The following is a 26,049-nucleotide window of genomic DNA, read 5'->3' as shown; positions in this document are numbered from 1 at the left end:
GTTTACTTTGTGATCAAATAAATGATTTGTGAACAAAGGATTGTTTTTGAACAAATGATAAACCAACTACAAACAAAGAAGTTATGATGGGCCCTGACTCCGTTAAAATGGCTATACGCCATGAAATCCAAGATAGATGAATACTTTTTGAAAGTAAATGGATCTATAAAATTGATGGACTTGGATGAAATATCTTTGAAGAAGCTTGACTTGTCGAAAAGTTGTTTACGACAAAGTTCAAAGAGTTGACTACGACAAGATTAGATCTTCCGTAGCAATGCTTATAGTCTATATGGATTATTCTAGTAATCACTACATATTTCTTTTATGAGATATGTTAGAAGGATGGCAAAATACATTACTTATCAGAAGTGTGTATTAAAGGTGTATACAAGATACAACCAAGAGTTTTGCTGGTCCGTGGAATACTAGATAGGTATACGAACTTCAATTGGATGAAGTAAGTATCGCGGAGTTGAATCTTCACCAGATGAAATAGTCAAAGAATTTTTTGATTTCATCAAAGACGATGAAGAGGCTTGCATTTGCAAGAGATTAAGTGGGAGCGCTGAGACATATTTATAATATTTATGTAGATGACATATAGTTGGTTATAAATGATGTAATTATATACTTGATTAAAAGGTTTCATTGAAAATTAACTTCAATGAAAGGATTTGGACTGAAACATATTTAGTGTCAAGATCTATGAAGATAGATTGAAACACATAAATAAGTTTAAGTTAAAGTACATATGATGGATATTGAAGTAGTTCAATATAGAAATATTAAGAAAATGTTCTTGTCATGTGAAGGTTTAACAAGACTTGAGTGTATCTGACACTCAATGAGTAAAAACACATGAGTGATTATAGATCACGAATAATATGTACACAATCAGATATCATGTGCTATAAAGTGTTATGAGCATATACCAGAATGATTCATATGATGATCATTGGATGACAGTAAGAATATCCTTGAGTACTTTAGAAGAACTAAGGATATATATATATTTTTTGTATGAAGAAATGACAAACAAATCGCCGTAAGGTGTTACACCGATATTGGTTTTGTCACATATAAAATATAATTTCAATCTCAAATTAGACTAAGTGTTGTTTAAAAGGTAGCACAATGAGCTAGAAGTTGTCTATGCTAGATTTAGAAGAGTTCTAAATATTGTGACGGATTCTACAAAAGAAGGCAGAGTATGTCATTATTTTGACAATGACAAAGGATGTTAAGTCAAGAGGTTCTTTGAGAACTTGGTGAAGTTCCGACAGAGTCAGAAATTTGAAGCTATATTGTGTGTGACAATATTAGTGACATATTTCAGACAGCGGAATTAAGGTTCCACCAGAAGATCAAACATATTTAATGCCAACTCATTTGGAAATGAGTGATGCGTTGAGACGCAAACGAATTACAAAATACATACGTTTCTGAGCGTGTCAGATCCGTTGACTAAAAACCTATCCCGTGAGCAATACATGATAAAGCACCATAAGGCCAAGGTGTTATATCTTTACAAATGTAAACTAGATTATTGACTCTAGTGCAAGTGGGAGACTGAAGGAGATATGCCCTAGAGGCAATAATAAAGTGGTTATTATTTATATCTTTATGTTTATGATAAATGTTTATATATCATGCTATAATTGTATTAACCGAAACATTAGTACATGTGTGATATGTAGACAAACAAAGAGTCCCTAGTATGCCTCTTAACTAGCTTGTTGATTAATGGATGATTAGTTTCATAATCATGAACATTGGATGTTATTAATAACAAGGTTATATCATTGTATGAATGATGTAATGGACACACCCAATTAAGCGTAGCATAAGATCTCGTCATTAAGTTATTTGCTATAAGCTTTCGATACATAGTTACCTAGTCCTTATGACCATGAGATCATGTAAATCACTTATACCGGAAAGGTACTTTGATTACACCAAACGCCACTGCGTAAATGGGTGGTTATAAAGGTGGGATTAAGTATCCGGAAAGTATGAGTTGAGGCATATGGATCAACAAGTGGGATTTGTCCATCCCGATGACGGATAGATATACTCCGGGCCCTCTCGGTGGAATGTCGTCTAATGTCTTGCAAGCATATGAATAAGTTCATAAGAGACCACATACCACGGTACGAGTAAAGAGTACTTGTCAGGAGACGAGGTTGAACAAGGTATAGAGTGATACCGAAGATCAAACCTCGGACAAGTAAAATATCGCGAGACAAAGGGAATTGGTATTGTATGTGAATGGTTCATTCGATCACTAAAGTCATCGTTGAATATGTGGGAGCCATTATGGATCTCCGGATCCCGCTATTGGTTATTGGTCGGAGTGAGTACTCAACCATGTCCGCATAGTTCACGAACCGTAGGGTGACACACTTAAAGTTGGATGTTGAAATGGTAGTATTTGAATATGGAATGGAGTTCGAATATTTGTTCGGAGTCCCGGATGAGATCCCGGACATCACGAGGAGTTCCGGAATGGTCCGTAGAATAAGATTCATATATAGGATGTCATTTTATGTGAATAAAAATGATCCGGAAGGTTCTACGGAAGGTTCTAGAAGGTTCTAGAAAAGTCCGGAAGAAATAAGGATGGAAGGTGGAGTCCCAGAGGGACTCCACCCACCTTGGCCGGCCAACCTAAGGGAGGAGGAGTCCCAAGTGGACTCCCCACCATGGTGGCCGGCCACCCCACCAAGGAAAGGGGGGAGTCCCACTTCCCCTAGGTTTGGACACTTGGAAGGTTTTGTTGGGGTCTTATTCGGACTCTTTTGACCTAAACCTTGGGGCCTCCACCTATATAAAGAGGGGGAGAGAGGGGCTGGCCGGCCACTCAAGCCACCACCATGGCCGCACCCCTCAAGGGTGCCCTAGCCGGCGCCCCTCTCCCCAAACCCTAGCGGTCTCTCTCCTCCATCACATCCCGCACGCTTAAGCGAAGCTCCGCCGGATTTCTCCACCACCACCGACACCACGCCGTCGTGCTGTCGGATTCAAGAGGAACTACTACTTCCGCTGCCCGCTGGAACGGGGAGGTGGACGTCGTCTTCATCAACAACCGAACGTGTGACCGAGTACGGAGATGCTGCCCGTTCGTGGCGCCGGAACCGATCGTGATCAAGATCTTCTACGCGCTTTTGCAAGCGGCAAGTGAACGTCTACCGCAGCAACAAGAGCCTCATCTTGTAGGCTTTGGAATCTCTTCAAGGGTGAGACTCGATACCCCCTCGTTGCTACCGTCTTCTAGATTGCATCTTGGCTTGGATTGCGTGTTCGCGGTAGGAAATTTTTTGTTTTCTATGCAACGTTATCCTTCAAAAAGAATGGTCCTTCAAAGAGGAAAGCATCGATTGCTATATTTGTGCTAGAGCTTTTATTTTTAAAACATGAAACAATTTTGTCAACGGTAGTAATAAAGCATATGAGTTATGAAAGTTATATCTTACAAGTTGCAAGTCTCATGCATAGCATACTAATAGTGCCCGCACCTTGTCCTAATTAGCTTGGACTACCGGATCTTTGCAATGCACATGTTTTAACCAAGTGTCACAATGGGGTACCTCCATGCCGCCTGTACAAAGGTCTAAGGAGAAAGCTCGTATTTTGGATTTCTCGCTTTTGATTATTCTCAACTTAGACATCCATACCGGGACAACATGGACAGCAGATAATGGACTCCTCTTTAATGCATAAGCATGTGGCAACAATTATTATTCTCATATGAGATTGAGGATATATGTCCAAGATCGAAACTTCCACCATGATTCATGGCTTTAGTTAGCGGCCCAATGTTCTTCTCTAACAATATGCATGCTCCAACCATTAAGCTGGTAGATCTCTCTTACTTCAGACAAGACGGACATGCATAGCAACTCACATGATATTCAACAAAGAATAGTTGATGGCGTCCCCAGAAGCATGGTTATCGCACAACAAGCAACTTAATAAGAGATAAAGTGCATAAGTACATATTCAATACCACAATAGTTTTTAAGCTATTTGTCCCATGAGCTATATATTGCAAAGGTGAATGATGGAATTTTAAAGGTAGCACTCAAGCAATTTACTTTGGAATGGCGGATAAATACCATGTAGTAGGTAGGTATGGTGGACACAAATGGCATAGTGGTTGGCTCAAGTATTTTGGATGCATGAGAAGTATTCCCTCTCGATACAAGGTTTAGGCTAGCAAGGTTATTTGAAACAAACACAAGGATGAACGGTACATCAAAACTCACATAAAAGACATATTGTAAACATTATAAGACTCCACACCGTCTTCCTTGTTGTTCAAAACTCAATACTAGATGTTATCTAGACTCTAGAGAAACCAAATATGCAAACCAAATTAGCAAGCTCTAAGTATTTCTTCATTAATGGGTGCAAAGTATATGATACAAGAGCTTAAACATGAGCACAACAATTTCCAAGTATCAAATTATCCAAGACATTTTAGAATTACTACATGTAGTATTTTCCAATTCCAACCATATAACAATTTAACGAAGAAGAAACTTCGCCATGAATACTATGAGTAGAGCCTAAGGACATATTTGTCCATATGCTACAGCGGAGCGTGTCTCTGTCCCATAAAGTGAATGCTAGGATCCATTTTATTCAAACAAAACAAAAAACAAAAACAAACCGACGCTCCAAGCAAAGTGCATAAGATGTGACGGAATAAAAATATAGTTTCGGGGAGGAACCCGATAATGTTGTCGATGAAGAAGGGGATACCTTGGGCATCCCCAAGCTTAGACGCTTGAGTCTTCTTAAATATGCAGGGGTGAACCACCGGGGCATCCCCAAGCTTAGAGCTTTCACTCTCCTTGATCATATTGCATCATACTCCCCTCTTGATCCTTGAAAACTTCCTCCACACCAAACTCGAAACAACTCATTAGAGGGTTAGTGCATAATAAAAATTCACATGTTCAGAGGTGACACAATCATTCTTAACACTTCTGGACATTGCATAAAGCTACTGGACATTAATGGATCAAAGAAATTCATCCAACATAGCAAAAGAGGCAATGCGAAATAAAAGGCAGAATCTGTCAAAACAGAACAGTCCGTAAAGATGGATTTTATTGGGTCACCAGACTTGCTCAAATGAAAATGCCCAAATTGAATGAAAGTTGCGTACATATCTGAGGATCATGCACGTAAATTGGCTTAATTTTCTGAGCTTCCTACAGGGAGGTAGACCCAGATTCGTGACAGCAAAGAAATCTGGAACTGCGCACTAATCCAAATCTAGTACTTACTTTACTATCAAAGACTTTACTTAGCACAAAAAAACATAAAACTAAGATAAGGAGAGGTTGCTACAGTAGTAAACAACTTCCAAGACACAAATATAAAACAAAAATACTGGAGTAAAAACATGGGTTGTCTCCCATAAGCGCTTTTCTTTAACGCCTTTCAGCTAGGCGCAGAAAGTGTATCAAGTAACATCGAGAGACGAAGCATCAACATCATAATTTGTTCTAATAATAGAATCATAAGGTAACTTCATTCTCTTTCTAGGGAAGTGTTCCATACCTTTCTTGAGAGGAAATTGATATTTAATATTACCTTCCTTCATATCAATAGTAGCACCAACGGTTCGAAGAAAAGGTCTTCCCAATATAATGGGGCAAGATGCATTGCATTCAATATCCAAGACAACAAAATCAACGGGGACAAGGTTATTGTTAACCATAATATGAACATTATCAACTTTCCCCAAAGGTTTCTTTTTAGCATTATCAGCGAGATTAACATCCAAATAACAATTTTTCAATGGTGGCAAGTCAAGCATATCATAGACTTTCTTAGGCATAACGAAATACTTGCACCAAGATCACATAAAGCATTACAATCAAAATCTTTGACTCTCATTTTAATGATGGGCTCCCAACCATCCTCTAGCTTTCTAGGAATAGAAGTTTCAAGTTTTAGTTTCTCTTCTCTAGCTTTTATGAGAGCATTTGTAATATGTTTTGTGAAAGCCAAGTTTATAGCGCTAGCATTAGGACTTTTAGCAAGTTTTTGTAAGAACTTTATAACTTCAGAGATGTGGCAATCATCAAAATCTAAATCATTACAATCTAAAGCAATGGGATTATCATCCCCAAGGTTGGAAAAAATTTCAGCAGCTTTATCACAAGCGGTTTCAGCAGTTTTAGCAGTTTCAGGTAATTTTGCGCGCTTTGCACTAGGAGTAGAAGCATTGCCAACACCAATTATTTTACCATTGATAGTAGGAGGTGCAGCAACATGTGAATTATTAGCATTGCTAGTGGTGGTAATAGTCCAAACTTTAGCTAAATTTTTCTCTTTAGCTAGTTTTTCATTTTCTTCTCTATCCCACCTAGCACGCAGTTCAACCATTAGTCTTATATTCTCATTAATTCTAACTTGGATGGCATTTGCTGTAGTAACAATTTTATTTTCAATATCCCTATTAGGCATAACTCTCGATTTCAAAAGATCAACATCAGAGGCAAGACTATCAACTCTAGAAACAAGAATATCAATTTTATTGAGCTTTTCCTCAACAGATTTGTTAAAAACAGTTTGTGTACTAATAAATTCTTTAAGCACGGCCTCAAGTCCAGGGGGTGTATTCCTATTATTGTTGTAAGAATTCCCATAAGAATTAGCATAACCGTTACCATTATTATAAGGATATGGCCTATAGTTATTACTAGAATTGTTCCGATAAGCATTGTTGTTGAAATTATTATTTTTAATGAAGTTTACATCAACATGTTCTTCTTGGGCAACCAATGAAGCTAATGGAACATTATTAGGATCAACATTAGTCCTATCATTCGCAAGCATAGACATAATAGCATCAACCTTATCATTCAAGGAAGAGGATTCTTCAACAGAATTTACCTTCTTACCTTGTGGAGCTCTTTCCGTGTGCCATTCAGAGTAATTAATCATCATATTATCAAGAAGCTTTGTTGCTTCACCAAGAGTGATGGACATAAAGGTACCTCCAGCAGCTGGATCCAATAAATTCCGCGAAGAAAAATTTAGTCCTGCATAGAAGGTTTGGATGATCATCCAAGTAGTCGATCCATGGGTTGGGCAATTTTTAACCAGAGATTTCATTCTTTCCCAAGCTTGAGCAACATGTTCATTATCCAATTGTTTAAAATTCATTATGCTACTCCTCAAAGATATAATTTTAGCAGGGGGATAATATCTACCAATAAAAGCATCCTTGCATTTAGTCCATGAATCAATACTATTCTTAGGCAGAGATAGCAACTAATCTTTAGCTCTTCCTCTTAATGAGAAAGGGAACAATTTTAATTTTATAATGTCACCATCTACATCTTTATATTTTTGCATTTCACATAGTTCAACAAAATTATTGAGATGGGCAGCGAGCATCATCGAACTAACACCGGAAAATTGCTCTCTCATAACAAGATTAAGTAAAGCAGGTTTAATTTCAAAGAATTCTGCTGTAGTAGCAGGTGGAGCAATAGGTGTGCATAAGAAATCATTATTATTTGTGCTAGTGAAGTCGCACAACTTAGTATTTTCAGGGTTGGCCATTTTAGCAGTAGTAAATAAAGCAAACTAGATAAAGTAAATGCAAGTAAACTAATTTTTTTGTGTTTTTGATATAGAGTGCAAGACAGTAAATAAAGTAAAACTAGCAACTAATTTTTTTTGTGTTTTGATATAAGTGCAGCAAACAAAGTAGTAAATAAAATAAAGCAAGACAAAAACAAAGTAAAGAGATTGGGAAGTGGAGACTCCCCTTGCAGCGTGTCTTGATCTCCCCGGCAACGGCGCCGTAAATTTGCTTGATGCGTGTAGTTGACACGTCCGTTGGGAACCCCAAGAGGAAGGTGTGATGCGCACAGCGGCAAGTTTCCTCAGTAAGAAACCAAGGTTTAATCGAACCGAGTAGGAGTCAAGAAGCACGTTGAAGGTTGATGGCGGCGGGATGTAGTGCGGCGCAACACCGGAGATTCCGGCGCCAACGTGGAACCCGCACAACACAACCAAAGTACTTTGCCCCAACGAAACAAGTGAGGTTGTCAATCTCACCGGCTTGCTGTAACAAAGGGTTAACCGTATTGTGTGGAAGATGATTGTTTGCGTAGAAAACAAGTAAAACAAGTATTGCGACAGATTTGTATTTCAGTATTAAAAGAATGGACCGGGGTCCACAGTTCACTAGAGGTGTCTCTCCCATAAGATAAAAGCATGTTGGGTGAACAAATTACAGTCGGGCAATTGACAAATAGAGAGGGCATAACAATGCACATACATGACATGATAAGTATAGTGAGATTTAATTGGGCATTACGACAAAGTACATAGACCGCCATCCAACTCGCATCTATGCCTAAAAAGTCCACCTTCGTGTTATCGTCCGAACCCCTTCCAGTATTAAGTTGCAAAGCAAAAGACAATTGCATTAAGTATGGTGCGTAATGTAATCAACAACTACATCCTCGGACATAGCGCTAATGTTTTATCCCTAGTGGCAACAACACAACACAACCTTAGAACTTTCTCACATCGTCCTGGTGTCAATGCGAGCATGAACCCACTATCGAGCATAAATACTCCCTCTTGGAGTTAAGAGCAAAAACTTGGCCGAGCCTCTACTAGTAACGGAGAGCATGCAAGATCATAAACAACACATATGTAATAACTTGATAATTAACATAACATGGTATTCTCTATCCATCGGATCCCGACAAACACAACATAGAGTATTACGGATAGATGATCTTGATCATGTTAGGCAGCTCACAAGATCCAACAATGAAGCACAATGAGGAGAAGACAACCATCTAGCTACTGCTATGGACCCATAGTCCAGGGGTGAACTACTCACTCATCACTCCGGAGGCGACCATGGCGGTGTAGAGTCCTCCGGGAGATGAATCCCCTCTCCGGCAGGGTGCCGGAGGAGATCTCCAGAATCCCCCGAGATGGGATCGGCGGCGGCGGCGTCTCGGTAAGGTTTTCCGTATCGTGGTTTTTCGCCTCGGGGTTTCGCGACGGAGGCTTTAAGTAGGCGGAAGGGCGAGTCGGGGGCCGACGAGGGGCCCACACCACGGGCGGCGCGGCCCCCTTGGCCGCGCCGCCTTGTGGTTTGGCCACCTCGTGGCCCCACTTCGTATGCTCTTCGGTCTTCTCGGAAGGTTCGTGGCAAAATAGGCCCCCGGGTCTTCGTTTCATCCAATTCCGAGAATATTTCGTTACTAGGATTTCGAAACCAAAAACAAGCAGAAAACGAGAACCGGCACTTCGGCATCTTGTTAATAGGTTAGTTCCAGAAAATGCACGAATATGACATAAAGTGTGCATAAAACATGTAGGTATCATCAATAATATGGCATAGAACATAAGAAATTATCGATACGTCGGAGACGTATCAGGGTTAAAGGGTTCTAGTCTATGTTATTTTTCGGTCGAAAACTGTAAAATAGCGGTTATTTTTGAGGATTTAAAATTTTAGAGGTACTACTATTAATGCTCTAACAGTATTTGTGCCGTGCAAAGCGCCATCCCGATAAGAGCATCTCCACTCGTCTCCCCGACTAGGTCCCCGAGGGACGTTTTTCCATCCGGACGGCGTAATTCGGCCCAGTCGCGCCCCCGGTTCCTCGTTTTCGTCCGGATTTGGGCCTAAATTCATCCGGCGATCCCACGCCATCCCCGTCCCCGGGGAGCGCTCGGGGACTCCGGACGAAACGAAAGCGCGCGAAACGTCGAGGAAACTTCCCGCGCGTCTGGTGGCCCCAACTTGTCGGCGAGAGACCACGATCGTCGTCCTCATCGCATCGTCTTCCGCGCGCTGTAAAAGCCTGCCGCCGGTCAGCATTCGCCGGCCGCGTAGCTTCCACGCGGCGAGTTAATGCCGTCGCCTCGGTATCACGCGCGCCTACCTCTATTTATCGCCGAACTACCGCGTCCGCCCCGCATTCACCTCTCCTCTCTCTCGCATTCCACCAAATCTTCCCCGAACTCGAAGAGGTAGCAATGGCGAATGACGGTGCGGCCAAGAACGGCTTCGGCCGCCGCTCTCTCCACCAATGGGAGGGACGGCTCCTCCATGCGGCGGGCTACCGGCGCCGCCGGACTTCCGCGCACCGGGGGATGGAGGCCGAGCGCGAGCGGCGTGCCGATCCCGCCGCCGCCAACGGGGGGAGGGGCGCACTCGAAACGGCGATCAACGAGGTGCTCGCCACTCTCAGTGACGAGCAGCGCGTGGATCCGCGTTTCTTCCCCGACAACCATGAATCGTGGGTCGCGTTCTTCCGGCGCAGGTATGAACGCGAAATCCGGGCGTACGACGACCCTCCTCCTCCTCCGGCAGGGAATAACGCCGCCGCCCGCCGCCGATGGTGGAGCGCGCCTGAGCGCACCCTCGCAAATGTGCTCGCGCACATCGAGGCCGGGAACTCCCCCGTCCTGGGGATGCCGCCGCCGGTGGCGCCTACCGTGTCGCGCCGGCACGGTAGTTCTCGGATGCCGAGGAGGATGGTGTCATCCTCCTCGCTCGTCCGGCTCGCGGTCGGCGTCCGGGTCCGGCGGGTCGACGCCGGCCACCGTCAAGCGGGAGTGGGCGACCGTCAAGAAGGAACCGGCGTCGCCACCGCCGACCGGAGGGCGCAGCAGCGGCGCCCTCGTCATCCGCGACCAGCCTTTCGCTCGCGGCAGCGGCGGAAGAAGACGAAGAAAGAGGCCGCCGCAAACCGGCTTGCGCGAGGAGGAGGCGAAGCGCGCGGAGGACGCCGCGATGGCGGAGGCGATCGCCGGTGTCGGCCGAAGGACATGGAGGAGGAGAAGCGCGCGGACGACGCCGCACCGGACCGGTCCGAGCGCGGCCCAGGAGCGCCGGGAGGCGGAGCGGCAGCGGCGGCCGCCGGATCCGGCCGCCGCGCGTCAACTCGCCGCTCGCGCCGCTGCACCATCCGCCGCTAGGAACGCCGCGCCCGGGGAGGTGGTGAAGCTCGAGGACGCAGCGACGACGACGGCATGTACCTTCCGTCGCCGCCATGCACCGGCGACGCCGGCCATGGCACGAGCCGCTGGTACGAGGCTCCGCCGCCCCAGGACAACGCCGGCTCGAGCGACGACGACGACGGCGGCGACTACACGTCCTTCTACCGCCATTTCAGCATGTAGTAGGCCGCTATTTAATTTAAGTTTAGTTTGCCAATCGCCGAATTCAAATATATATACGAATTCGGCCTATTTATGCACAAACTCGCCTTTATATGTTAAATATCATTAAAATTCGCTTATGTTTGAACGAACTCGCCAATTTTGTCTGAATTCGCCAAAGTCCGTTACATCCATCCTGGGCTCGCGGCTGGGAAGATGGGCCTCCCCAGGCCAAATTTTCCTCCAATCGAGACGACAATATCGCTGGATTTGGGCGTGGGCAGCCCAAATGGCTGGAGGTGCTCTAAGATCTCCGGGCTTAGCTGCGCTGGGCCATGGGCCAACGGTGAATCACGCCCTAAAATACCGCAAGTTATAAAACAATTACGACTAATCATCTCAGCCTTCCATCTTGTATCCGACGACGGATATGCCACAATCCCGAGCCATGGTTCTGTACAAAACCAAATAGAGCGAAATAAAAACCCTAGCAAAGCCGTTAGTATTGTCAGGACCCACTTTCCCGGCGGCGACCACGGCTCGCTGCCGGAACCCTCGTCGGCGGCGGATCCCGTGCGTCCGCCTCTTCCGCGACGCCGGCGATGGTGAGACCCGCGCCTCCCCTACTGCGTCCCTTCTGTCCCCTTTTCTGATTCCGTGTTACTCACTCACCCTCCGCCTCTCCCCCGCGCCTTCGCAGTTCTCCATCGCGGCCATCAACGAGAGCGACACCGTCGGCCAGTGGGAGCCGCTCGCGCCGACCAAGGAAGCACAGGCAGGAATCCTCTTCTCCTCCCTCCCACCCGTTTCTCCTCTGAGCATGCCATGTTTGCAATTCCTAAAATCACAGCGCGTTGATTATGTAGCTGGCGTCTGGGGTTAGGGTTTTCGATTTCTGGGGTGCACTGTCATGGGATAGATGTGTTTTATGTGATTATACGTGGCGTGATTTTTGGGCAAGCACCATAAGGCGTCACCTGGTGGTGTCATTGACGATCTCGGTGCTTCAATTGCGGTTTTACTAGGATGCAGTTTCTTCTAATTCAGTACAGAGGAGAATTGGAAGCGGTTATTTTTTCCCTTTAGTGCTTCCTTTCTGCACCATCCTCAAGAAATGAAACTCCATGAGATTCTAATTCTTGCATTGTGAAGATTGCAGGTGTAGTAGGACAATAATGTAGTTTGATCTTTCAGGTTTGAGGTAGTAGTCTTGATGTTGAGTTATGCAGCGGTCATAATATATTATTGAACACAGTACACTAGCATGGAATTGATGTTTCTTCTTCATGATTTTTTTGGAGCTGTCATGCTTCTGCAAGAAATTTAATGGTAAAATGTGTTGGCTTGAAATAATTCCACGGATTGAAGGAAATTTAGTTGGCTGAAATGTGGGATTTTATGGACACCGGAGTTTCTTAAAACACATTAGAATTGGAAAATTAACAAGAGACGATGTTTCCTGATGACCTGACAAAGTGAAGGATTATAATTTACTATGCAGAGTTATTTCACAATGCATGAATGCACTATTTTTTTTAGATAAAAGGCATCATGCATGAATGCACTATCACCACCCAATAAGTTTTGGCCTTGAATGGGTTTGCGTCCTGTAGATGGTATAAGAGTTGGTTTCTCTAGTGATTTTAAGTTCTCCCATCAAACATTGTAGGAGTATTTACGATCTAGATGTTTAATCCAAGTGCCTGTGCTTAAGAGTTTGGTTTGTTGCACCATCATCTTGATTAAGTGCCTCAAAAGGATCCTTGAAGAACTAATTTCAGCAATTGAATGTGTCTGATTATGTGGATTTTTATTGACACTGTATTTCTTGTGAACAAAAAATTATTTGTATTCTTTCAGAAAACATTTTATCCTTCAATCTTTGTACAGTATCTTTACATGAATATTAGTGATCAAGGCTAATTTGTCGGCTGTCGCCGAACTGATTATCCTGATGTAAGTACGCTGGTCTCAGATCACAGTGCAATATGAGTGACAGTTCGTAGTTTAATAAGATGAACAGTTGTTTGATTAACTAAACATTGCATGTGGTCACATGATATTTGGCCACACATATATACCAGTTCATCCCAGACTTACTGCAAACGGGTCTGGGCAGGGGCGGAGCTGCATGGTGCCAAGGGGTTGAACAGGCACCCCGATTCAAATTATTTTTCGTAGTAATTAGCCAATTAGTCTAAGGAATGGTCTCCGTGCACCAACCTAGCTCGTGTAAAGTGCAGCCGGTTGGCTTAGAATACTTCAGTTAAAAAAACACATACTCTCTTGTGCCGTTGATCTAGCATAGCTCCGCCCTGCCTACAGGGGCACCTAAACTACATCGATCATAATCTTCCAGTACCTGTTCAGTTTTTGTTTGTTAAGCTAGAAGGACCTAGCTGCCACATGATAAGAGATGCCGCATAGAGATTATTGCTGTCGAGGAAACGTGTTCAAGATATCATTTTCTATGTCACCACTGGATTAGAGCGTTCAATTCTTTAGGGTTAGATTTTCAGTTGGGCACAACTGTACGTGTTGTTATTATTATTATTAATATTAATATTTTTTATTATTGGAATTGGAGTTAGTGTAGATTGGTACAAGAACACGCTGAATAGTGAGTATCATGTTACTGAAGATTCTTATTCCTTTTCACATCTTTGTACGTCAGCATATCATATTGATCCGCATTTAATTCAATAGAAGGACTTCCTGTAGTTATATATGCAGATAACTTTTATTTGCTACTGAGGGGCTAGAGCTTGAAAGAGTATCCCAAAGCTTGCAAGAGATTATTATCAAGTTTTTGGCTGATTTTACACTCTTTTAATTCCCTTCTTTTGGAGAAGTTGAACTTTTGAGTTTTAGAAGCTCTGAATATGGTCCTCAGGATATATTGTTATTGAAACAACCTTTAAATGCTGTCAGGAGTCTGCACTTTCTCACAAGTACCATGAGGGGCTCCTCAAGTTACAAGAAAAAGACTATGCAAAAGCTTGTGAACTTTTGGAGGATGTTCTGAAGGATCCACTAATATCTGAAATACAGGTAATCTCACTAAAACTATTTCACATGTTCTTTGTCGCCTCCTCTATAACAGCAGGTTGTTCATTTCAACAGGTCGAGAACATTGGCAGTGATCAACATTTGCTGCAGCTAAGGTTTTTTTCCCCACCTTTTTGCAATGGTCATGTTATATTATATGCACTGTTTTCTTTGCCACTCTAAAGGGTTATTTGTCGGCTAAACTCCTGGACTAACATGGATGTTAAATGCAAAGTTGGATAAAACTAATGTAGTCACTATTTATAAAGAAATGTTATTTTAAGAACTTATGTTCACTTCTATAAAGATATCAACTGGTAGTGGTGGTCCGTTCATCTTTTGCTTCACCACATGTTGGATCTTGCATTTATTGTTGGGATGCGGGCCAGTATGAATTGTTTGATCTGGCACAAGTGGTATATTTTCTTTAGTTCTACAGTATTTTTAATCAGTGTTATTGTGCTAATTATTTCAAATTTACCAATAATGATGTTCTTAATGGTCACTTCTCCTATATGATGAATCAAAAAGGTGTATCATTTCTAGTAAGTAGCTGATAATCCTATGCATTCATAATAAAATCATAGTGCACCGCTTGCATGTCATGACATGCTGAAGCCTGAAGGTTTATTGTAAAACACATCGCATAGTTGGTCTTCGTCTGGATTCTTGGATTAGACATAGCAAGCTAATTTCCGATGGCGACTGATAAACGCGCGGCATTATTATTTTCTGTTCAAAATGCTGATGTGCCTTTCTTAATTGCTCAGGTTCTTGACACTGAAAAACCTTGCATCTGTTTTCCTTCAACAAGGGTCAAAGTTCCATGATAATGCTCTACGCTGTTACCTACAAGCTGTGGAGCTTGATACAAATGATTCAGTTGTATGGAATCATCTGGGAACACTGGCTTGCAAGATGGGTTTGCTGAGCATATCAAGATGGGCATTTGAGCAAGGGCTTCTATGCAGTCCAAACAACTGTATGATGTCCCTTTCATTTCATTTTTGTCTTGATTTAATCTGCTACTTTGTAGTTCAACTACCATATCTTAAACTTGTGATACCTAATTTTGGATTCTCATTAGCTTTGGATGCTTTTGTAGGGAACTGCATGGAGAAACTCTTGGAGGTCCTTATAGCGATCCGTGATGAAGTTGCATGCCTTTCTGTAGCAAATTTACTACTTCGGAACTGGCCATCACATCATCGTGCGTTACATGTAAAGAAGACCATTGAGAATCCTGAAACAGTGCCTTTTGCACCGCGGGGTATCGACACACTTGAACCCAAGCATGTCAGACTTGATTTTTCCAATAAAAGAAAATGTGCTGCTGATGAAATAAATCAAGAAAGAAAGAAGTGTAAACACAATGCCACATTGCAACTCAGTGAAGCCAAATGGACTGCCCTTTTAGATGGCATCATAAGTCTTTTAACTGCAAATAGTGGGCTTGCTTCTATCCCGGTGGATGTTGTCTTGTCTATAGATACATCCAAACCTGTGGAACCTGCTGTTGGAAGTGGAAATGAATTGTACCGGGATGGTGAAAGTTTGCCATCTCATGATTGCAAAACTACAGTTAAAGAGAAGGATGTTAACTCAGACAGAGAACATCCTCATGAAAGGCGAAGCAGACGTCTTGAGAGATTGCGAAGTCGCAAATCTGGAAAAGATGAAGATGAATCCAGTGGCAAAGATATATCACATGCGATAACTCAGTTTCTAGATTCATTTATCCTGAAGCGGGTAAGTACTACAGATAAGACTGATCATTCTGTAAATGCTGATACTTCTAATATGGAAACTCTCACATATACATCCGACTGTGAGGCAGATGATGTCAAGCATTTTCTATTAAAGATATGCAAGAATTATGGTCCTTGCCATATTGGGTATATGCTGTTGGAGGAGATAGCTCATCTTAACGTACCTTTTCAAGATTACTTTGTTAACATCATTGAACTAGACAAACTTACTAGAGTCTGGTCTCAAGGTAGATCTGCACTGTGCAGTTTATTTCTTGCTGAACTATACCATGATCGAGCTATATGTTCTGGAAGCTCATCAACATCCTTGGAGCTGTCTGATTCTTCTTACCATCTTTGTAAGATCATTGGGTCAGTAGCTCTGGAATTACCTTTCAGCACAGCTGTTGAGAAAATGAACTCCACCAGCTTCGATTTGGATAAGGAAAACAGTAGCGCAGAAGCAAATTCAAGTTATAAATCAGAGAAAAATGCTTCAGATGTGTCCGAAAGCTCTGCAAAGGCTAAAGAATCAAATTTCAGTAACATGCTTTGTGATGAAACGTCTGAACACGATTCTTCTTCAGACACTGAACGTGTGAACTGGGTTCGCTTCTTCTGGCTGAGTGGTTGTGTGTCCCTTTCAACAGACTGCAAAGAAAGGGCTTATAAGGAGTTCAATATTGCTCTGTCACTCTTAACAAATGGCAACAAAACCAAAAGCAGTACAGAGTTTATACTTCTACCTCACACCAAATTTGTGAAATTTCTGACAGCTGATAGGATTCTGCGTGAAATCAACTTGATCAAGCTTGATTCCTTACTTTGGAAGAATGATGAAAATATCAAGAACATAACTCATACAGAGTTCAAGGAATTGCTTCCTCCACTTCTGCTTTCCACCAATGATGTCTATGTTGGCAGTGCATATGGTTCGCTGAGCGAAAGTGAGAGAGTGATTTCACTTGAATTATCTGCCTTGGATGTCTTAATATCAGCATGCGAAAAAGCTCAACCAATGGACGTGAAGATCTATCTTGATTCTCATCGAAGGAAAATACATATTCTAACTGTGGCAGCTGGCATGGTAGGTGCTTTCGGCACCCCCAAGGGAAATATTTCAAGTGATGCGGACTTTGTGAAAGCAATGAACAGAAATTGGCTAGAAAATGTTATGGAAGCAGTCAAGGAAGTATCTCGAAGTGTCAGTATAGCAAAAGACATTATTGATCAGTCTGATACTTCTGTAAGTGGTCTCTTCATTTGTTTATGGATCTCCTTGTCAGTCATTCTTTAGTTCAGACCTTACCATGTTTGGAATTCTTTCTACTTTTCACTTTTGTATTAAAATATTAATGCAATATAAGCATGTAAGTGTTCTCCACTCAGAAATTTCTTGCTTTTTAACATGAGTATAACGGTATAAGTGAAAAGCTATGGTTAAATCCTTGGGATTTTGTAGCTATTTGGGATGTTAAATGATACTGTATTTTTTATATTTATATTGTATAATAACTCTATGTAGGCTGGGTGTAGCTCATTGATGGGAAATTGAAGTTTCAGAATATTGGTGCATTTATGACAGTTGGACGTTTCTAACTCTGGCCACTTGTGGATAAACATCTAGAATCGCCACAGAGATAAATAAATGAGCATATTTGTTGTAAACATATAATTACATTTTCCGCTGTCATAAATCTTAGTGGTGAAACTACCTGACATAGTAGATTGGTTGTTCAGATAAGAAGCATGGAGTTTTCCACACTTGCAGCTACAATAAGTTACATATGATCATAGTAAAGTCGCTATGTTATCCTGATTTTCTTTAGAAGCTTTGTAAGACTGTAGTTAGATCTGATAGAAAATTGGGGTTATTTAGAATGTTTTAGGAGCATTCCTGTGGTTAATTTCTTGTGCGGTGCAAGAAGCTTATCTGACCTGCTTGCCATTTAGTATTATATGATCTAAACGTTACTACCGTGGTTTGGAAAATTTGCCAAGGTTCAAAAAAGCGGTAGGTGTAAATTCCCACTTTTATCTCGTCTAGGTGTTCCGTATGGATACTGTACGGCACTATGATATAATAGGACACATCCGAGAAGGCTTGAGTATACACAAGCGCAGCAGAAACGGCTTTACGATCCTGATTGACGCCTCTTAACTCTGGGCCCACCTCATTTTCTTGCTGGAGGATGCCGATTCCTCCCCGGTTAGGTTGATTCCTGGTCGAGGAGGCCAATTCATTGCCCGAAAAAGAAACGCAAAGGTCCTTTGTGTTTTCTCGATTTTTTTTTGGTTCCAGGTGTTGGCCATGTTCTAGTTAAAGGCGCGACTTGGAATCACATATCTTTCTAGGTTAATAACTGTATCAATTATATTTGATTCATTGGACAAAACATCATGCAATCTTTCTAGTCAGAGAAAAATCTTGTTATGGATTAAAATACCTCTAATAGCACAATGGTGTTTGATATTCATATTTGCAGGATGGGCAAGATGGTCTGAGTTCACTAGTTTTTATCATCGGTGGTATTCAATCATTGCTCCTCAAAATCATGTGCGCTGCTGTCAAGATGATAGTATGGAGAAAACTCTCGTGCTCGGGAACCTCGGATCAGGCTGACCAGTTGGACAGTTCTTGCCTTGTAGATGCAGCTATTGCATTTTGCAAACTTCAGCATCTTGATCCTACGGTATCTGTCAAAACTCAGGTACATTTACCTTAATATTACCAATACAATTATGGTGTTGATTTTTCTATTCAGTATCCACTTACTTTTGTTCACCTATGCAGGTTGACTTAATTGTCGCTCTCCACGATTTGCTTGCTGAGTATGGGCTCTGCTGCGCCGGAGGGGATGGTGAAGGGGAGGCAGGGACTTGTCTCAAGTTTGCAATCAAACATCTTATGGCACTAGACGTGAAGCTAAAATCTCAACTTAGTATGTTTTTCTTAGCAAGATTATTCTGGCAGACATATTTTCTTTGGCAATTAATAACTAGCATTTGTCGGCCTTCTCTTTCTTATATAGATCCAAGTGGGATGGAAGGATCACTTCCAGAAAATGGCACAACACAAGATACTGCAACTGATGAGCACTCTGCTGGTGACGATAAACATAACTCTGAGGATGAGGAAGAATCGGGTAGGCCTGGATTACCCTGACCGATTTCATAATGTGGATATTCTATTTATTTTGGGCTAGAGAACTAGAGATCTCGCATAATGCCAGATAATGCTTGAAGCTGCAGGGAAAGTAGAAACGTGAAGAAATTCCTTATTTGACACTAGATTAAAATGTACTTCTGTGTTTAACCCTGGAAACTTTTTTCCTTCCCCATGCGAAACTGCGTCTAAATTTTGTTCGTAATATGACAGTGCTGTCCATTTTGACTACTAGCGGTGTTAAATGACTCCTGAAAAGATGCTTTTGCCCCTGGTGCAGTATGTGACAAACAAGTTTATATGACCAAAACAACACATACATGAGGACAAGTGCACGCATACATCACTTTTTTTTGCGCAATGGTCCTTGCATATATTAGAACAGAGTACACATGGAAGCCAAGAAGTTTCCGCCGCTGATTACAACCTGGTACACAAGATAAGGCAACAAGGAAAAAAAATGCAAAACAGCCTCTGAGCGATACGTGACGAGCCAAAACACAGAAAAAGCACACACTTGTCTTGCATGCAGCCACAGGTTAGCTTGGGAACTCCCACGCGTTGTCGCCGCTGACCAACACCAGACTCGCCGCCGACGAGGCAAGTGTCGGCTGCCACTAGCAGACCAAGCTAGCTAGGAAGCATAGGCCTCCAATCAATCCAAAAAAATTCTGGAGGTGATGAAGTTCTCTGCGGCCAAAGATATTGAGGGTGCACAAGGTATCAGCCAACTCAAAGGGCTCTAAGAACAGGCAGGCATCTCTGACATGATGCCCAAGCCTCACCGCTTTTGATGCCAGGAGACCATGAGTCCCAAGATGGCGGGCCTTTGGAGTGGAGGCTGAATAGGGACAACAATGACACCGTGAGAAGAGAGCTGGCAGAGGAGGGACACATGCAGGTCCTTTGCGGCCAGCAACGCTGTTCTGCGAATCAGCAGCTGATGGAATTCCTCCTCGAGCCGCTCCATTGCGACCTGCAGTACCACTTTGACACGCGGGACGGCCTCTCCCACGAGGCATGTGGCTGCAGCGTGGTACTCCCCGGCATCCTCAGGCGACTCTAAGACCAGCCTGCCCTCCTCCCCGTAGCTGGCTGCCTCGTCGCCCTCCCGGATGGACCTGGCCATGGCGTTGGGGCACAGCTAGGAGTTGGGAGAGATCGACCAGGACAGAGTTGGTAGAGAAAGAGTTCGACTGGATGGCTGTCTCTTTTTTTTTACCCCTGTATAGCAAGGGGTAATTTGGTCCATGGAATAAAAAACTGACATGTCAAATTGGGGGACCTAGATGGTAACGGCAGTGTCGTATTAGTAACAAAATTTAGACCTAGTGTCGAATAGGAAAGAAAAAGTTTCCAGGGCCAAATAGGGAAGCACATTTTAATCTAGTGTCGAATAAGGATTTTCCTGAACAAACTTTGTAGTGTTTTTTGTTGGTGTGTACCCTGATAAATGCTCTGTCAATGCAGAATTGGAGGAAATACAATCAAGTATTGATAGTGCCTTGGACCAGGCTTTTTTCTGCTTATATGGTTTGAAGATAAACCCGGACTCTTGCAGTGAAGATGATCTAGCAGTGCATAAAAATACAAGTCGCGGTGACTATCAAACAAAAGAACAATGTGCTGAAGTGTTTCAGTATGTCCTACCATATGCAAAAGAGCTCTCTGTGAGTTTCTTAACGAGGCGTTAGTTTCATTTTGATACGAAGCATCAGGTACAGCGACTAATATATTTTCCTTTCCTAATTTATCATTTCAGAAAACTGGGTTGGTTAAACTACGGAGAGTCCTGCGCGCTATACGTAAACACTTTCCACAACCACCTTACGACATATTAGTTAATAATCCTCTCGACAATTTCTTGGATGGACCTGATTCATGTGAAAAGACGCTCTGTGAAATATATGAATCTGATGGATCTAGGGAAGCAATACTGAATGTACTGTTCCCAGGTGAAAGGGGCTATGAAGCATTCAAAAAACTTTCCACTGACAGGTGTTCGATTTCTGCTAGATTCCTTTTTCGTGTGCAGTAAAACATAACTACTAGAGAATATACGCTAACGATCTTTTTGACTAATTCATGCAGCTCTGAGTCTTACTCAGATGTTTATGGAAACCTGTATCATTACATCGCACAAGCTGAAGATATAAGTGCTAGTGACAAGTACACGGGTTTCGTCTTGAAAAAGGAAGGAGGAGAATTTGTTGAACAGAGTGCAAATCTTTTCAAGTATGATCTGTTGTATAACCCATTGCGGTTTGAAAGCTGGCAAAAGCTTGCACATCTATATGACGAGGTAATATTATTACTTATTCCATCCAAGCCTATTAGGCCCTGATCCAAATTTGGGCTTTCCAGGATTATAAGGCCAATTTCCAGCTCCTCTGACTTAAACTGCGTCTCAAATAATTGCAAGTTTCCCGGATCTTAAATCTGTATTACTCCGACAAATGCGTGCCTACCGTTCGAAATTTGCATTGATTGCAAGTCTCTTGGGTCCCAAATCTATTGGCCAAAAAATAATGATGAAAACCTCTCTAAAGCGCTCATGCTCTTTCCCTTTGTCACCAGAGATCTCCAAACGGGCCTAATAAACTTGGATGGGGTAGTTTTGCTATTTTGTTGAAGTTGTTCCTTGTATATTAGTTAGTTCTGTTACATAATAAGTATTTTTCATGCTACTGTAGGAAGTTGACCTGTTGCTGAATGATGGTAGTAAACATATAAGCATCTTGGATTGGCGAACAAATACAACTTTAACTCAAAGGGTTGAGGTGGGTCGTAGACATAGTCGACGTTGCCTGTTGATGAGTTTAACATTGGCCAAAACTGTTCCAGACAAGGTATGTCCATCAGTCTGTTTTTTTTTCCATACTCACCCATGAGATGCCTGTGTTATCTCTTATTAGTCTCCCATTTTTCTTGATTAAACTTGGACACTGTTGGAGTTGACATCTAATCTCATTTTTCAGGTTGAAATACATGAACTGTTAGCCCTAGTTTACTATGACAGCCTTCAAAATGTGGTGCCCTTTTATGATCAAAGAGCTACTTTACCCGTGAAGGATTCAACATGGGATATGTTCTGCCAAAATTCTCTGAAGCACTTCGAGAAAGCTTTTGAACTCAAGTAATCTAACACACCTAACCTGTACTCCTCTTCATCGTTTTGCTTGCCTCACATGGAACATTGTGTTGCTTATTTACTTTGCAGGGCTCAGTGGCTCCATGCATTTTACCTTGGAAAGCTGTGTGAAAAACTGGGGCATTCCCCTGCTAAGGCTTTTTCATACTACAACATAGCCATCGAGTTGAATCCAACTGCAGTTGACCCGGTTTACAGGATGCATGCATCACGCATGAAGTTACTTTATACTCGAGGGAAACATAATCTTGATGTTATACAGGTTTGTTAACATGATATGCATCAATATATAAACAGCTTGAGCGAAAAGTGATAGGAAAAGAAGCTAGTTTAGCACATTAGTGAAGTGGTCTCCATTTATAACTGTATCTTTGGGCAAGATTGGGCAGGCTGATAGTAATCAGGTAGTTATATTTGGTCACTGGCTTTTAGAGGCTGTACTAATAGGTTCTGCTACAAGACAAATCAGCATCAAAAACACATAAAGACTAAACATAACACCTCTAAAAAATAAGGCTTTTTATAATAAATAATGGTTCCAAATATACCAAACAAATAATTAAAGTTAGTTCAGTGACTATCAATCAAGTTTCTTGTAGATAAATAAACGGATACATAAGGTCTTGCTCAAAATGCGAACCAAACAAGTGTGTGATACGATAGACTACTTGTGGGTTGGGCTCAATCTAGGTGAAGCGAGCTAATGAGGAGCTCGTGAACTAGCCCTGCGGCCGAGCCACTAACAAATGACCCCGAGCGGGCTTGCGAGATTCGAGTTTTTCGCAAGCCCTTCTGGTCACAACCTTAGCTTTCCTGGATTTTCGGAAACTTGCCTGGGTACCAAGAGCTCAGTTTTAAATATTTATAGTGCTAAAGGGTGAAGTTACTTTATTGGGCATCCATCGTTCTGAATTTCCAGTCAGAAGTTCATTCTTCTTGGCAGTTTTTCATTTATGACATACAGTACTACTTTAGCAATAGGCAGTTAGGTACTAACTTTGTGGAGTGTTTGCTTGCTAGGTGGTTGCTGATTACACATACAACCAGTCGACAAAGGAAAAGGTCTTGAGCATGCTGGGGTCCATAACTAACGCCAAACATTCATCCTCTGAACAGAACAATAATACTCTGGATAGTACAGAGAAAAATGAGTTTGTTGAGCCCGGTTTACTTGATAAAGTATGGCGCATCCTTTATGATGACTGTCTCTATGCCCTTGGTACTTGTGTGGAAGGGGAGCTAAAGCATTTCCACAAGGCAAGGTACAAGCTTGCACAAGGGTTGCTTAGAAGAGGTGAAGCAGGGGACCTGGAGCGGGCTAAGGAAGAACTCTCATTTTGTTTCAAATCCACTCGGTCTTCCTTTACAGTGAACATGTGGGAAATTGATGGCGCTGTTAGAAAAGGAAGGTGAGCTTTCTTTTTGCTATATAACTTACACACATATGTTGATTGCTTCTACTTTTGTTATAAATAGTTTCCCAAAGAATTCTTATTATCCGTTGTTTCTTTCAGGAAAAAAAATCCAAGTATTGGTGCACCGAGAAAGAATCTGGAGGTCAGTTTATCAGAAAGTTCACGCAAATTCATTACATGCATCAGGAAGTATATGATAATGTACTTGAACCTGTTGGAGAAGAACTTGGACTTGTGGACTCTTGAGAGGGCATACACATATTTGCGAACCGATAAGAGGGTACCTCCTAATTACCAGCATGGTGATTTTAATACATACCTTTTTCCGGGCACACTATAACTATTTGTTCTTTTTTTGTAGTTTGCTCTATGTTTGGGTGATATTGTTCCTGTCGGTCTCGGGAAGTACCTTCAAGTTCTAACAGCGGCAATCCGTGATCCTGTGATCCGTCTAAATTGTGGTGATGCTTCTGTTGAGCAACTATATGAGAAAATGTTTGGCATATTCATGGACCATGCGAACTTGTGGGCCGATATAAGCACTATACCAGAAGTGAACAGTCCAGACTTGTCAGAAAGCAATCTTTACAGGTAAGTACTTGATCAGAGTGCAGTACATTATTCTTTAAGCTAGATAGTTGTCATATAATGCTTTCTTTATGGCAGTTGTATCCACCAATATATCCATTTGCTCGAGAGTGATGTCCGAGTAGATGTTCTTGAAGCAGTAAACGAGAAGATAAGAAAGCGTTTCAAGACACCTAAATTGTCAAATAGCAACTTTGCGAAGATTTGTAAGCATGCTTCTCTGTCATGGTGCCGGTGTATACTCATCAAACTGGCCTCAATTACTCCACTGCCGGAATCTGTGGACACAGCCAAGCAGCCTGTTCCATTATCCAGTGGCCTTGTACTCTATGTTGATTTGCAACCCGATGAGCTCCTTATCTCATCTCCTGACGGGCCTGCTCCATTCAAAGGTCTTGACATGAATTTGTTTGAGACACTCAGCAGAATAAAAAACATTCCGATCAGACAGACATCTGAAGATAACATGGAGACTGCTGTTACTTTAATGAAGAGCACCTACAACTTTTATCGGGAGAGTTCTTGTGGAACATTTCCCACGGGCATTAATCTCTACACGGTAACCTCATCTGTTGAAGGGGTACATCAAGCCCCCAGTATAGTTGATGCCCTTGACCTAAGCATTCCAAGGAAGCTTCTTCTGTGGATATACACATTGGTTCACGGTCGATACGCCAACATATCCGCTGTTGTAAAGTACTGCGATGAGATGAAGGTATGGTCTGCACGGCTCATGATGGAACTGCTTGCCACGTAGCTTTTCATCCTTAACATCACATTTCATCCTTGTTGCAGGCAAGAAATAAAAGAGGGACTGCAACAGCAACAGGTTCGTCACAAGTCACTCCTCCAGCGCCGCACGGCTCTGTTTCTTCTCACAGTACTTCACGCAACTCCTGACACCTGGGCATATGTTGAAACAGTAGTTACCTTGGCTTGACCCTGCTATGCATTCTTTGTTGTACAGTTACCTCTAAAGAAAAAAGCGCGCACACCGAGCCCGTTGAAGCTCATGAAGCAAATCCTTCTGCTCCAGCAGTGGCCAGTGCTCCTCTTCACCAAGAAACAGGCGGAAGCTCCTCACAGACTGGCACTGAGGCCCCGAATCCGAGCACTGCCGCATCTCAGCTCGCCCGCAGCGGCTCATCCAGAGCAATGGAAAATGCTGAGGATGGTGGTGGTACAGCTTGATTGTACATCATGAGCTCCAGCAGAAATATGATTTACAACTGTAGGAAATCTTCCAAGAAAGAAGAGAGGAGCTATAGAGTACTACCTCTGTCCAGATTTAATTGATGTCAATCTGTTCATTAGTCTTCTGCCCCCGCGTCGATTAAATAGGAACGGAGGGAGTAGGTCCTAAGTCTATCCTGGTGTATACCGTAGTACTTCACCAGTGGGTAGAGCAGAGAAGCGTGGAGACGTTGAGATGAAAGGTTATTTTTCTTAAATTTGCCCTCTCGCTTGAAGCTGCAGTCCTGAAAGAGTGGTCAGGCGTGTGTGTGTGTTTTTTTTAGTGTTGTTCCTATTCCGATGTACTGTCTGGTAATACAAGAACCGGAAACAGTTAAGTGCTGTAGGAAATTCCGGAGTTGTAAATAGGGCTTTGACATGTTCCCGTATGGTGTATAAAGAAATGGAGCCCTTGTAGCACTCGTTTCTCCCACTTTGCAATGTTTTACTCAAACTTTTGAAATTCTCCTATTAGCATTATGAATGCACTTTGTGCTTATCAATTCTGTCGTTAGTAAGTTTAAGCAAGTG

The 26,049-nt window shown here is 42.4% G+C and overlaps 1 protein-coding gene across 1 annotated transcript; it reads left to right on the top strand.

Annotated features, from left to right (window-relative positions):
* Positions 1-11,704: 11,704 nt before the first annotated feature.
* Positions 11,705-25,938, top strand: LOC124702425 (calcineurin-binding protein 1). The gene is made up of 21 exons (XM_047234566.1): positions 11,705-11,774; positions 11,870-11,944; positions 14,101-14,220; positions 14,293-14,333; positions 14,988-15,199; positions 15,323-17,211; positions 18,452-18,676; positions 18,760-18,907; positions 18,998-19,111; positions 20,602-20,801; positions 20,894-21,129; positions 21,223-21,433; positions 21,825-21,980; positions 22,110-22,267; positions 22,352-22,544; positions 23,303-23,691; positions 23,797-23,977; positions 24,059-24,288; positions 24,364-25,000; positions 25,081-25,114; positions 25,253-25,938. Exons 1-21 carry the CDS (start codon positions 11,772-11,774, stop codon positions 25,474-25,476), a joined length of 5,676 nt encoding a protein of 1,891 aa, XP_047090522.1. The 5' UTR covers positions 11,705-11,771; the 3' UTR covers positions 25,477-25,938.
* Positions 25,939-26,049: the final 111 nt, after the last annotated feature.

The sequence above is a fragment of the Lolium rigidum genome, chromosome 3 (assembly GCF_022539505.1).
Source record: "Lolium rigidum isolate FL_2022 chromosome 3, APGP_CSIRO_Lrig_0.1, whole genome shotgun sequence".
Taxonomy (NCBI): domain Eukaryota; kingdom Viridiplantae; phylum Streptophyta; class Magnoliopsida; order Poales; family Poaceae; genus Lolium; species Lolium rigidum.
Note: the sequence above shows the minus strand (reverse complement) of the source record. Positions and strands in the feature narration are given on the sequence as shown.

What these genes read in the sequence shown, in the direction of transcription:
- LOC124702425 (XM_047234566.1), top strand. An exon ending in CACTAATATCTGAAATACAG is followed by an intron (nt 14,221 to 14,292) that starts GTAATCTCACTA and finishes TCATTTCAACAG; the next exon opens with GTCGAGAACATTGGCAGTGA. An exon ending in GAGAAAGCTTTTGAACTCAA is followed by an intron (nt 22,268 to 22,351) that starts GTAATCTAACAC and finishes TTTACTTTGCAG; the next exon opens with GGCTCAGTGGCTCCATGCAT.